Source organism: Octopus sinensis, linkage group LG4 (assembly GCF_006345805.1).
Source record: "Octopus sinensis linkage group LG4, ASM634580v1, whole genome shotgun sequence".
NCBI lineage: Eukaryota > Metazoa > Mollusca > Cephalopoda > Octopoda > Octopodidae > Octopus > Octopus sinensis.
In genome coordinates this window covers 9,786,302-9,801,301 of record NC_043000.1, presented here as the reverse complement: position 1 = coordinate 9,801,301, position 15,000 = coordinate 9,786,302, and the positions used below count along the sequence as shown (strand labels likewise).

Here is a 15,000-nt window from a genome sequence, read left to right as displayed (position 1 = left end):
CATTACTGATGTCAAGAGAAATGGGAGAGTATCTGTTGAATGATCGCTGAATACATAGGTCAAGCTATTTTGGTTCAAACGTACGCTTTCTCCATTTTCCTGACGGCGTATTCATCATTTATTATGACACACGAGGGAGGGGGGCTGAAAAGTTCCTGGCTTTGGGTAACAGAAAATATAGGGTGATTTGTTAATTATGATTCTATTCAATATATTCAACATATCCATCTCTCAGATTCACACACTTATTGCAGTGATATTTCAGTTTTTCTAAGAGCTGTGAAAGAACTCGGAAGGTTGGGCCGCCAACAAGACCTTTCGCGATACTCTTAAAGTTAGAAACTTTTCAGCATCACCTCGTTTATATATATGTGTGTGTGTGTGGTGTGTGTGGTGTGTGGTGTGTGTGTGTGTGTGTGTATGCTAGGTATGACCATCTCAGGAAGAAGAATTTAATATATGTGTAGAGTATAGATATATATTGACGGAATTGAAAAGCAGCTTCTCTCAGTGACTCACTGATTTCATCTCGTTGGGAATATATGTATGTGTGTGTATAAATATGTATGTATGTATGCATGTATGTATGTATATATATGTATGTATGTATGTATGTATGTATGTATGCATACATGTACGTATTGCACCAGTAACCAAGTAGTTCAATATTGACAAGACATGCACAAATATTATATAAATTACAGACTTAACGTTGTTTATCTTAAGGTCAGCCCTAGCCTAGCAGACCTATGATCAAAGCTATCCTACCCATGATCATCTTGAAAAAATATATATGCATATAAACAAAAAAGTGGAGGTGCGTGTCTTAGTGGTTAGGGTGTCAGCATCATGATCGTAAGATTGTGGTTTTGATTCCTGGACCGGGTGATGCTTTGTGTTCTTGAGCAAAACACTTCATTTCACGTTGCTGGCACTCAGCTGGCAAAAATGAGTAACGCTGCGATGGACAGGCGTCCCGTCCAGCAGGGGAACGCATACATCACTGAAACCGGGAACCGGGCCCATGAGCCTGGCTAGGCTTTAAAAGGGTGCAGTGTGGAGGTACATGGCCTAGGGGTTAGAGCAGCGGACTAGCGGTTAAGGGATCGCGGGTTCGAATCTCAGACCGGGCGATGTGTGTGTTTATGAGCGAAACACCTAACCCCCGCGCGGCTCCGGCAGAAGGTAATGGCGAACTTCTGCTGACTCTTTCGCCACAACTTTCTCTCACTCTTTTCTCCTGCATCTTGCAGCTCAACTACGACGGACCGGTGTCCCGTCCAAGAGGGGAACTTATACGCCAAAGAAACAGGGAAACCGGCCCTTATGAGCCAGGCATGGCTCGAGAAGGAAGGAAGGAAGGAATATAGACAAAAGCGTTAGAGCGTCGCACAAAATCTCTTGTATTTATTAAAGCTTCTTGTATTCTGATTCAGTAACCTCTAGAGATAAACTTTCGCGTTTCTCCTTCTGGGTACGACAAGTTAAGGACCAGCCTAAGGCAGTGGATTGGCGAGATCATTAGATAATCGTATGGAGGACGTTGTGTTTCTGCTGCGGCTCTTTGCATTCTGTGTTCAAATCCCGCTGTGACTTAAAGATGTGATAAATGTAATCCGTCCCTCGGTTTAATACCACTACCTCGCCCTTGGGTGCCTTTTGCTGGCGTCCACTCTATTGCAAACAATCGGTCTAGGAGATCGTAGGTGTGAGGATAGCTTCGTCCTTACCGTCCGTTTCAAAGGCATTGAAAAAAAAAATCATGTCTTGCTTTGTGGCAAAAGAAGGTGTGTATGTGTGTGTGTGTGCGTGGGTGTTTGTATTAAAATAAATTGATATTTAAAGTTATATATATATATATATATATATATTTATATATATATATATGTATATATATATGTATATATATATATATTATATATATATATATATATATATATATATATATATATATATATATATATATATATATATATATATATATAAAATATTATTCGAGACAAAACCACTATTTGCAAAACAAACAAGGAAAGACTTAATCAATACATAAAATTTTAATAAATAGTCAAAAAACTATTTATTAAAATTTATGTATTGATTAAGTCTTTCCTTGTTTGTTTTGCAAAATAGTGGTTTTGTCTCGAATAATATTTTATAATATTTTACTATAAAATCGATTTAATCCTAAATCTGATTTTTTCCCTGTAAATTTGGATTTATTCCCTAATATTTATTATATATATATATATATATATATATAGCATACGTGCTTTTCTGGAACTCGATCCGCTTGTGTACATGTTCATCACTGCCCCCTAATTTTGCTCTTTATTCTTCTTATCTCGTTTTCTATCGCCCTCCATTCGGCTATACTGCCTTATATGACTGGTGTATATAAGGACACACAAGAATTATCATATTGTATTTTTCGTTACTAATACCGAGGAATTGAGTCAATACTTTTTGCAACAACACCACACGGCTTAAGGAAACGTGTGAATGTTATATAATACTTAAAGATACCAATTGTGTTTTTTGCGGTTCTTCTTACTATATAATGTAGCGTAAACTATTTATGCTAGTCTGTTTAGCGCTATGATGTTTCTTTTCAAACAACGTGGGCTGTAGGAAAGGATATTGAGCTGTATACTAAGCACATAACTTTTGGTAACGTGTCGCTCTTTCAAATACACTTTTACTATTTGCACATACGCAGACACACATACATACAAATACATACATGTACACACACACGTACGCACCTACACAAAATATATACATACACACACAAATGCATACGTACATGTACAAGTACGCATGCACACACAAACACACACATGTTAATATGACCTCATTTTAAAGTGTTAAATATTAACTCTGTATACTGCCTGAACTCCAAAGAAGCAAACATCCATCGGGTGAAATATCACGTGATCGTTTACCTTAAACAAATTCCTGTCCTTCCATATCATCCAATGTGATTAACCAGAACCTGGATTATATTAGAGTACTTGTAAAGTAGCTGTCCAGATTTCACATCCCTATCCATTCATATTATACATATACATACATACATACATATATATATATGTATGTATGTATATATATATGTATGTATGTATATATATATATGTATGTATGTATATATATATGTATATATATATATGTATGTATGTATGTATATATAAGAATATATATATGTATGTATGTATATATATATATATATATATGTATGTATATATCTATATATATGTATGTATATATAATATATATGTATGTATGTATATATATATTATATATTATATATGTATGTATGTATATATATATATATATGTATGTATATATATATGTATATATATATATTGATGTATGTATATATATATATATGTATTTGTTATATATATATATATATGTATGTATGTATGTATATATATATATATATATGTATGTAATAATGTATATATATATATATATGTATGTATGTATGTATGTATGTATATTATATATATATGTATGTATATATATAGATATCTGTATGTATGTATATATATGTAATATATATGTATGTATGTATGTATATATATATATATATTGTTATGTATGTATGTATATATATATATATATATATATATATATATATGTATGTATGGTATATAGAATATTATATATATGTATGTATATATATATATATATATGTATGTATATATATATATGTATGTAGTATATATATATATATATATGTATGTATATAATATATTATGTATGTAATATATATATATATATATATGTATGTATTATATAATATATATATATATATATATATATATATATATATATATATATATATATTATATATATATATATGTAACCACATCCTTCAGTGTATTCTTTAAGATAGTGGTTATTATTTTCAGTGAGATTTTGTTGCTAAATATGTCAGTTAGAGTGATCGCATATTAGCCTCCCTCGTTTTATGTGTGTATGTGTGTCCTCTAACTGTTTGATGTCTGCAATAATGACAATTAAAGTAACTAATGAGATATTTCACCAGGGGTAATAAAAGTACACAGAAGGCATTATGTGTATAAAAATATTGTTCCGTCTATGTTTAAAACAAGTCTCTTTGAACTTTGTAAAAACAAACCGTTGGAGATTAAAAAATGAAATAAAAGTAGAAATCTAGGAAATCTTGATAAATAACAACAATGAGATCACTATGCCTGTTCTAAGTCAGATAATTTTGTAACAATGGAGCTGCTTTAAATATCAAGATTTTTATGTCTTTAAAATCTGTACTGTTTTTCAAACAGAAAAATATTTAGATTATTAAACAAGATAAGTGGGATTTGGTGTTATTCACATAGACATAAAATGTAACCTTGCTAGACTTTGTATTTGACATGAGCTAAAGTTATTTGAATGATTTAGTCATATGACACAGGCGTGATTGTGTGGTTCAGAAGTTCGTTTTTAACTACGTAGTTCAAGGTTCGATTTAATAGTTTTCTGCCATAACTTACCTCAGGTTAACCATTGGTTTTTAGTACAATTTAGCTCACAACTTTGCAGACGCCTATGATAGATCACTAACTACTATACATTCTTTATTTTCTCTCCTTGTTTCGTTCTGTGTTTCTTTCTGTAGAAGAGCGTAGGCTCGAAACGTTAAAGACTTTTTCACTTGCCGAGCGTTATACTAATATATCTGTTTGTTGTCTACACCACCTGTCTTCGTCTTTTGTTTTTTATATGTGAATTCTCCCTATATATACTTATTGAATTTATTTACAGATTCTGTTGTACATAGGGTAAATGTGTTGTGTTTGAAAGTTGTGGTTTCTTTAGTATGTTTGTTCCCATACAATACTTATTTTAGTGCTGCTGACACCGCCAGATTGAATGGTAATGCCCAGATGTCGAGACCATAATGATATCCGCAGGGCAGCTGATGATGGAGGTATGTTGGTATGGCTGTTTTTGTATATGTGGAATAGTGTTATAACACTTCTTTCTGATATATATAGTCGTATACACACACACACACACACACATACATATATATATATAGACGTATACATACATACTATTTTCATACATGTACACATATTTTTGTGATCACAGAATATTTTCGACAAGTGCCTTCCACAATTCCCTATTTTCCATTGCTCGTGGCAACTATTCCTTACTGAAGTTTTCAACGTCTGAGAGTTGATCGATGACTGTCCGAGCAGGTCTTCCTCCACTACGTCTCCCGTGAGTTGGTTCCAACAATAGCATCTTGTGTATAACTTCCTGCTTACTTCTCCAGCAATATCCTGCAAATTGTAATCGTCTTTGAGAAATTGTAGACGTTATCTAGGGTATGTTTCCGTATAAACTTTCATTTGTAATACGTTGACGCCTCTTTACATTTTGTACACCCCAAGCACTTTTTAATGTATGCACTTCTTCTCAAGTGCTTGTATCAGCGTCCATATACCTGATCCATACAACAACACTGGCTCAAAAGATGTTCTGAAGAATGATATTTTAATTTTGGGATTTTTCCATATCTTTTCCATTCTGTTCATTGCAGCCCAGGCTTTGGTAATTCTAATATCAATGTCCTTTTTTGATGAACTTATTCAGCTGCCAAAATACAGAAAATCATCAACTCGATTTATTATTCCATAATCCAATGTGAGAAGATTTCCATCCTTTTGGTTTACCGATATTTTCTCTGTCTTGGTAACATTTATGCGTAGACAAATTATCCTCACAGAGAATTCGACTTTATGAAGTAGTTCTTGAGCTTCACCAATAGTACGTCATAATAGAGCTGTCATCAGCAAAATGTGTATCACATATTACAGTTGGTAGGTTTCGTTTTCTTCTGCTTTTGTCACTGTGAAACGGAAAATTTGTTCATTAATTATGGCTTCCCTCGTAGCATAGTCCAGAGCAGTTAAGAAAAAATACAGTGCAATGTCTCTCCATGAAAGATACCGGCTAGGATTTCAAAAACCTAGGTTATTACCATTAGAAGAGAGAACTTGCGCTTCCATATTTATGTAGAGTACATTTGTAGCAGAAAGTATGGCATCAGGTGTGTCATATGCAACTAGGATTGACATAGGCTTTCCTCTATGGATGGAGTCATAATCCTGTTTGAAGTTAATGAAAGTTAGTACAGCTTTCAAATCTTTTGATCTGACACCTTCAAGTAGTTTCTGCAGTGTCAATATTCTATTTGTGAGACAATTAAGGCGGTGAGCTGACAGAACCGTTAGCACGCCGGGCGAAATGCTTAGCGGTATTTCATCTGCCGCTACGTTCTGAGTTCAATTCCGCCGAGGTCGACTTGCCTTACACTTTTATCCTTTCGGGTCGATTAAATAAGTACCAGTTACGCACTGGGTCGATATAATCGACTTAATCCGTTTGTCGTCTTTGTTTGTCCTCTCTGTGTTTAGCCCCTTGTGGGTAGTAAACAAATAGGTATTTCGTTTGCCGCTACCTTCTGAGTTCAAATTCCGCCGAGGTCGACTTTGCCTTTCATCCTTTCGGGGTTGATAAATTAAGTACATGTTGCGTATTGAGGTCGATCTAATCGACTGGCCCCTTCCCCAGAAATTTCGGACCTTGTACCTAGAGTAGAAAAGATTATAAGGCGGCGAGCTGGCAGAAACGTTAGCAAGCCGGGCGAAATGCTTAGCAGTATTTCGTCTGTCTTTGCGTTCTGAGTTCAAATTCCGCCAAGGTCAACTTTACCTTTCATCATTTATTTTTTCAGTCAAGTTCTTATTCTATCGGTTTATTTTTACCGAACCTCTAAGTTAAGGAGATGTAAATAACCAACACTGGTTGTTGGGCGGTGATGAGGGCCAAGGGCCCAGGTACAAGGTCGGCCAGAACTATACCCAAGAGTTCGCGCAGTGGGCCTGAATTGGAAACCACATACTTACAAAGGGAGCAATTCCTGCATTGATATGTACTAACATGATACATATATGTTCTGACCTGATTTCATTTGTATACTTGATGTAATATATTTTTATATTGTTCTGCTCAAGTGTTGAACAATTGAATTACTATTCTTTAGGAGGAAAGGGCTAGCCAATTACACTGATGCCAGTGCTCAACTGGTTCTTTTATCGATCCCGGAAGGATGAAAATGCAAAGGCGACGTCGGCGTAACTTGAACTCGGAACGTAATACTGAAAGAAATGCCGCTAAGCATCTTGTCCGGTACGCTAACTATTCTACCAGCTCGCCGCCTCCTCAGTTTCAAATTTTGGCACAAGGCCAGCAATTTCGGGGGAGGGGCTAAGTCGATTACATTCACCCCAGTACTCAACTGGCACTTACTTTATCGACACTGAAATAATGAAAATACAAAGTCGACGTCGGCGTAATTTGAACACGGAACGTAACGCTGAAAGAAATGCCGTTAAGCATCTTGTCCAGCGCGCTTGATGATTCTACAGGCTTGCTGCTTCGCAGTCTGGTTAATATCACTTGAAAAACTATATCGACACTTTAAGATGTGCGTGTGTGGAGGGAGAGAGAAAGAGAAAGAGAGAGACGGAGTGTGGATAATGTTATTCTTTTCCTGTATGTACATGTTGACGTACTTGTTGAATTATAGCTTGTCTGACAGATATGTTTATCATTTCGAGACGACGGGACCGGTAAAACGTTCTATTGTATGGACGTAGTTAATTAGCAGATATTCTTTCTCGATGTGCCTATTCGCCGACAGCAAATTCTTAATTAATGCATATCCGTTTAGAATCACACCTGTAAAAGATAATGGACGTTTTCCTTTTGATTTTGCCAATAAACGGTGTGCCAGCGGTAGCAGAAAAGAAGAACATAGATGTGATATAATGTACGTAACATGGATAGGATTACACTCGCTCCTAGTCACGCCTGGGGGTATATTTAAATGAATTGTCGTAGGAAGCTTAATGTATGGAGTTGATGAATGAAGTAAATAGCTGAATAGTTAATGGAATTCGTCTTGAAACAGTTGATTGTTAATAATATGACAAAGCAAATGCTAGTTGTAGTTGTTGTTGTTTTTGCTGTAGTTTCGCCTGAAGTCATCCTTGATTGAGAATACCTGTGAGCAAAGGCGTCCCATTCGTAAACCAATCGGTTTGTTTTCAAGTATAATATTACCCAGCACTGTAATATCGAATATGTCCTTTCTTTTTATGATGGGAGAGAGAGAGAGAGCGCGATATAAAGATTGAGGGATCTAGAATCATCGGTAAACAGCGGCCCACAAGATTTTGTGAATGGCACGTCTAATGCAAAAATACCTGGAATTAAATATATGTATGCATATATATAAATGTATGTATATGTGTGTGTGTATGTGTATGTGTGTGTGTGTGTGTGTGTGTGTGTGTGTGTGTGTGGTGTGTGTGTGTGCCCACGTGTGTATCGTTGGCGATTTCCTTTCTCCGTCTTCCCTTCCTTGGACCTTTCCTTTTTCTATGTTTCTGACGAAGAGCTCCGCTCGAAACGTGAAATCCTCCTTTAAGTTATCGACTGTGTGGTTAAGAAGCACGCAGACAATCACGTGGTTTCGAACTCAATCCAACTGAGCAGCACTTCAACGAGTATCTTCTGCTTTAGCCCCGGACCGACCAATGCTTTGTGAATGACTCTGGCAGACGGAAACTGTATGGAAGCCCGTTGTATATGCGTGTGTGTGTATGTATGTGAGAGAGAGACTCTGTGTGTGAGAGGGAGAGATTGTATGTGTGATGTGTGCTTATGTTTGTCCCCACCACCACCACCACCACTTGAAAACCGGTGTTGGTTTGTTTACCTGCCTGAAAACTAGCGGTTCGGCAAAAAGAAAGCGACAAAATAAATACCAGGCTTCAAATAAGTACTGAGGCTGAATTGTTTGGCTAAAATCTTCAAGGCAATGCTCTAGTATGGCTGCAGTCCAATGACTGAAACAAGTAAAAGATAAATTATATTTGAGTATAATTAATTTTACGTGATCAATTAACCGGATTGCATTATAATTAATTTTAGTGCGATCAACCTAATGTATTTTGTAAGTAAATTTCTGCAATTGATTTTTTCATTTTAATATTTCTATTTACTTTATTTGCTAAATTTCATTAAGTTAATTGATGCAAGCACTTTTTAATTGTCAACCTACATGGGCAGGTCTTTCTTTTTTTTTTCTTCTTTAGCTAATTTATAGGATATAGCTTTCGTTTTCATGGTCTGTGAATTCAAAATTTTATATTTTTATCACATATGCAAATCCGGAAATTTATTGAGAACTTGTTCCACATAAAACAAGCCAGTCTCCTACTTTGGATATTTAAAATTCAGCACAGTTTCTTCCAGTTCCGTATCATATTATACACTGAACCACAAAAGAAACGCGAGACGTGTGTCACTGTGAAATATGTTTTAATTTCATTATGTCAGAGATAAATTTTGATAAATCGGATTAAGTCAATTTCTAGGATGCATAGTCTATGTGTCGTTGCCATGTGTTCTGGTTGTGGGCGGATCCAGCACATCAAGATTGTAGGGCGTGACATGTTCAAGACTGTGTCTGCCCTCCCTGTGTGTTCAAAACACCATACATCGTCGGTACATGGAGTGCATGAAGCGGTTCACAAAAGCCATTGGCACCTGTGCCCACACCCTGAGAAAAGATGCTGCCACTTCCACACGAGTTGTCGGCCTTGGGACCACCTGGTTCAGCCATCTCTGGATTTCATCCCACAGGTGTTCAGTTGGGTTCAAATCCGGGCTGAGAGCCGGCCACGGCGTCGTTCTGCTGTTGTGCTGTCGCGGGAGGTCCATAGTGACCCTGGGCGAGTTCGAGGGAGCATTGTCCTGCTGGCACACATGTAAATGTAGTAAATATTTACACAGAATTATACTACAGCTATTATTTAAACACTTATTACGTTGTCTTCATGGCTATTTAACATTAGTTAGTTATAGTTAGTTCACATTATTCCTTAAAGAGCATAAACCTCGACAATTTCATGCCAGGGGACTCGATCTTGGGCTAACTTCTTGATTTCCAAACAAGAGAGATCAATTGCTTTCGCTTCATCCTCCACGCATCCTTCCAGATCTTCTGAGGTCGTCCAACTTTAACGCTTTTCCTTTAGGTTACCATTTAACACTCGTCTAGCAATGCTGGTTGGAATTCTTCTTAGAGTGTAACCGATCCGATATACAGTGTTTGTATAAGTATTTTTAATGATATTTAACTTTCAAATAAAGTTTTTTTAAGCAAACGAACGACACAGCTAGATTTTAAACCAAACATATTTGCTTTTCAATAGGTCCAGGTGTAATACAGGATTTGAGCAAAAAGATAGAATCGCATTCCATGGATGTCCGTAGACATTACGAGGAGATGATGCAGAAATTAAAGGTAAGATTCAAAACAATTTTATTAAAATTCTAATGCTTATTTTACCATTATATATTCCCGAAACCTTTCTTGTACGATGACAAATTTGTACTTAAATTTAGCATTTTGGAGATAAGGATATTCTAAATTTCTTACACAATTCTGTAATTTCAATAATTTGACTCTAAATAAGGCGGTGAGCTGGCAGAATCGTTAGCACGCCGAGTGAAATGCTCAGCGGTATTTCGTACGCCGTTACGTTCTGAGTTCAAATTCCGCCGAGGTCGACTTTGCCTTTCATCCTTTCGGGGTCGATAAATTAAGTACCAGTTACGCACTGGGGTCGATGTAATTGACTTAATCCGTTTGTCTGTCCTTGTTTGTCCCCTTGTGTGTAGTAAAGAAATAGATATTCCGTCTGCTGCTACGTTCTGAGTTCAAATTCCGCCGAGGTCGACTTTGCCTTTCATCCTTTCGGGGTTGATTAAATAAGTACCAGTTACGCACTGGGGTCGATATAATCGACTTAATCCGTTTGTCTGTCCTTGTTTGTCCTCTCTATGTTTAGCCCCTTGTGGGTAGTAAAGAAATAGGTATTTTGTCCGTCTTTATGTTCTGAGTTCAAATTCCGCCGAGGTCGACTTTGCCTTTCATCCTTTCGGGGTCGATTAAATAAGTACCAGTTACGCACTTGGGTCGATATAATCGACTTAATCCGTTTGTCTGTCCTTGTTTGTCCTCTCTATGTTTAGTCCCTTGTGGTTAGTAAAGAAATAGGTATTTTGTCCGTCTTTATGTTCTGAGTTCAAATTCCACCGAGGTTGATTTTGCCTTTCATCCGTTTGGGGTCGATAAAATAAGTACCGCCCAGTTGAACACTAGTAGGGTGGTCAATGTAATTGATTTACCCACTCCCTTCAATGACACTAGATATGTACTTATAAACAGTGAAAAGAAGTGAATGTCGTATTATGAGAAGACAGCACAATAAATCACAACGAGGCTGTAAAGCATGAGTTATAGTATGTTCGTGAATGACTCGGTGCCATTCCACTCCAGTTAAATTACTTTCTTTCGGCTACGGTTTAAGATATTTGGATATTCATCTGCGTGTGATCGAGTATGTGCATACACTTTGCAACTGCGTGGGTCTGAAATATTTTCTGTTACAGAAGAGTCGCCTTTCTTCTGATTAAGTTATTAAAGATTATAGTTTGGAGTCAAAATATCGGTTTCAAATTAATTATTTGCTTGCGATTTAGTTTCAGTGATGTTATGTATGTGTGAGAGCATTGACGAAAGAATGTTGATTCTTATATCCCCATTGGAGATGGTTATATCCATGTCTCTCTTCGTGAAAGAAGATCGTAAGTTGTCTGAAGTATCTAGACTGCATGCGCATTGCGTGTGAAGCGAAGATTAATTTGTTCTGAAAAGAATGAATTGCAACGGGTACATTATTAATGAACGTAACAGAGTTAGTGGGAGATGACAGGCATTTTAGCGCTCGCCAGAGTTATTGGAGTGGTGGTATGACAGAACCCTAAAGGCGGCGAGCTGGCAGAAACGTTAGCACGCCGGGCGAAATGCGTCGCCGTATTCCGTCTGCCGCTACCTTCTGAGTTCAAATTCCGTCGAGGTCGACTTTGCCTTTCATCCTTTCGGGGTCGATAAAATAAGTACCAGTTGAGCACTGGGGTCGATATAATCGACTTAATCCGTTTGTCTGTCCTTGTTTGTCCCCTCTGTGTTTAGCCCCTTGTGGGTAGTAAAAAAATAGGTATGACAGAACCCCTTTCAGTTCACACTCGAATAAAAGTGATTGGTAGAAATCTCCCGGTCAAATAAAAAAAATTAGGGAAGCTTGTTGGTCATACCACCACAAAGTCCTGTTTTTGTTGCGGTGTGATGCTTTGTGTGCCTCCATAAACCAGAGAGCAATGTCAGTGGAGTGCAAGCTTCTGATAAGACCGTCCATGCTGGAAAGGTTAAAATATAGAGGTTAGACTAATACGGATCACCTCTTCCCAGATGTTAAAATGGGTTTGCATATGATTAACACTCCTACCTTTAAAAAAGCAAATTTGCAGAAGCATCGATGAAGATTCGAAATCAACATCTGGCAGAGGAAGGCCGTCTCTCAGGGAAACATACAGCCCAGATTCGAGGACAGAGGGGTGAGGTCATTGATAGCATGTGCTCCACCGGGAGCGAAGGACGTAAGTGAGATGTTGGTCATAGTCGAACTTAGACAGAAGATTCTCAGTACAGAGACAGTAGTGTTACGCCGTTAACAGGAGAGGTTGGGAAGGTGAAAGGGGGGAGTAGAGTGTATTGTCAGAAAGAAAACGGGAGACACTAAGCAAAAAGACGTTAAGAGAAGTTAGTGTGGTTATGAGTTAGGGCACTTATGAACGTGATAGGAGGAATGAAGGGAGGAATGAGAGGAGGAAGGAACAGGTAGAAGATAGTGACAACTGAGAAATTAGCAATTAGCGATGGAGAAACGAAAAGGTATAAATGAAAAATGACAAAGTTAGAAAATAATGAAAAATGAGAATATGATAAGAAGCTCAGGCAGTGTGAAAGGGTGAGGTTTTAATAGAAGATTCTCGTACCAGGCACAGTTTAAGACTTTACTAATCTCAAGAGCAATTTGTCTAAGTGTCAAGTTACTCCCACGTGAAATATGACAGCAAGTCGCCGCTAGACATGTCTGGCTTCACGGAAGCCATAATGATGATCACTGAGAACGAGAGAGCGTCATTGCGAAGAAGAAAATGATTTTTCTTTCCATTTATGAGTAACGGAGGAGGAGGAGTACTGAACAGAAATTTCCAAAAGTTTGTGCAGATTGCATCGAACTGTTCGCGGAAATGTTTGTGTATGAGTGTATTGCGTGCGTTTGTGTGTGTAAATAGTCGCGAACGCACGTAAGCCTGGAAGTATATCTGTGCGTGCACGTTCATTTACTCTTTTACTCTTTTACTTGTTTCAGTCATTTGACTGTAGCCATGCTGGAGCATCGCCTTTAGTCGAGCAAATCGACCCCAGGACTTATTCATTGTAAGCCTAGTACTTATTCTATTGGGCTCTTTTGCCGAACCGCTAAGTTACAGGGACGTAAACACACCAGCATCGGTTGTCAAGCGATGTTGGCGGAGGAGACAAAAACAGACACACACACACACACACATATGTATATATACATATACATATATACGACGGCTTCTTTCACATTCCGTCTACCAAATCCACTCACAAGGCTTTGGTTGGCCCGAGGCTATAGTAGAAGACACTTACCCAAGGTACCATGCAGTGGGACTGAACCCGAAACCATGTGGTTCGTAAGCAAGCTACTTACCACACAGCCACTCCTATATATATATATATATATATATATATATATATAGATATATATATAGAATGAATGTTTTTATATATAATGAACGTGAAATACAGGAAGGGACGAACACGGAACACAGACAAATCATTCGAACCCTTCAATCTTCAGTCAGACACCGAATCATCATAGCAAATTTCGGCTGTTCAATTCTGATATTTGCTCCAACTCGGCCAGCCCCAAGAAAAAAACTAAGCTGTAAGCATTAGATTTCTTGGTAGAAGACAGGAATGTGAACGCACAAGACGGATGTAAATACAAGAGACGAAAACAAAATTGAAAACAGTAGGGAGCTTGCTTCCTAGCTATGTGGTTTCGGGTTCAGTCCCACTGCGTGGCACTTTGGGTAGGTGCCTTTCACTATAGCCCCGAGCTCACCGGAGCTTTGTGATTGAATTCGGTAGGTGGAAGTTACTGCCGTGTGTGTATATGTGCGTGTAGGTGCTTGTGCCTCTCCGAAAGAGAGAGAGGGAATGAATAAACAAAATATATATAACGGTGGTTGTCATACGACTTTAGACCAAATGAGACAAAACAACAACAACATATATATATAATTTCTGCACATGAACCCGGAGTTTCTACCCTTGGACAGGTCGCTTCAACCGTGTTTCTGACGTGAATTTGCTACCCTGGTATCGGTTCATCGAATTTTCCATGTTGACGGCCAACATAGGATAATTCATTCACCTATCGAAATATATATATATATATATATATAATGAATAATTTGAACAAATAAGTATAAGTTGATTAGTGTTGATTAAATGTTGAACACCGGCACAGTTTAGACTACCTGTAGTCATCTGCAGTTGTGGTACACTTCCATTGAATCTACTTCAGGAACTCAGCAGTGGCAGTTAGGGTAACAGTATTAATTAATAGGAGATGGATTCAGTATTAGAACTTTATTGTGTACAACATATGTTTCGACCCCTCAGTCTGGGTCTCATCAGGTACATTGATAAAGATGTCTCAGAACAGATTTTTAGTGTCAGCTGGCTTGTTCTATGTCTATCAAGTTAGGAAATGAATAAGAGCTAAAAGACTGAGGGGTCGAAACATATGTTGTACCCAATAAAGTTCTAATACTTAATCCATCTCCCAGTAAATAATATATCTGTGTGTGTGTGTGTGTGTGTGTGTGTGTGTGTGTGTGTGTCTATGTACACACATACTCACAGACATACAGTTGTACCCGTGT

At 37.5% G+C, this 15,000-nt stretch overlaps 1 protein-coding gene across 1 annotated transcript in view; it reads left to right on the top strand.

Moving 5' to 3' along the window:
- LOC115210824 (putative universal stress protein SSP1056) overlaps window positions 1–15,000 on the top strand; it is a 104,383-nt gene that overhangs the window by 88,379 nt on the left and 1,004 nt on the right. The window contains exon 3 of the mRNA XM_029779572.2: window positions 10,323–10,414. Coding sequence (XP_029635432.1) covers window positions 10,323–10,414 — 92 coding nt within the window. The remainder of the gene's footprint in view (window positions 1–10,322; window positions 10,415–15,000) is intronic.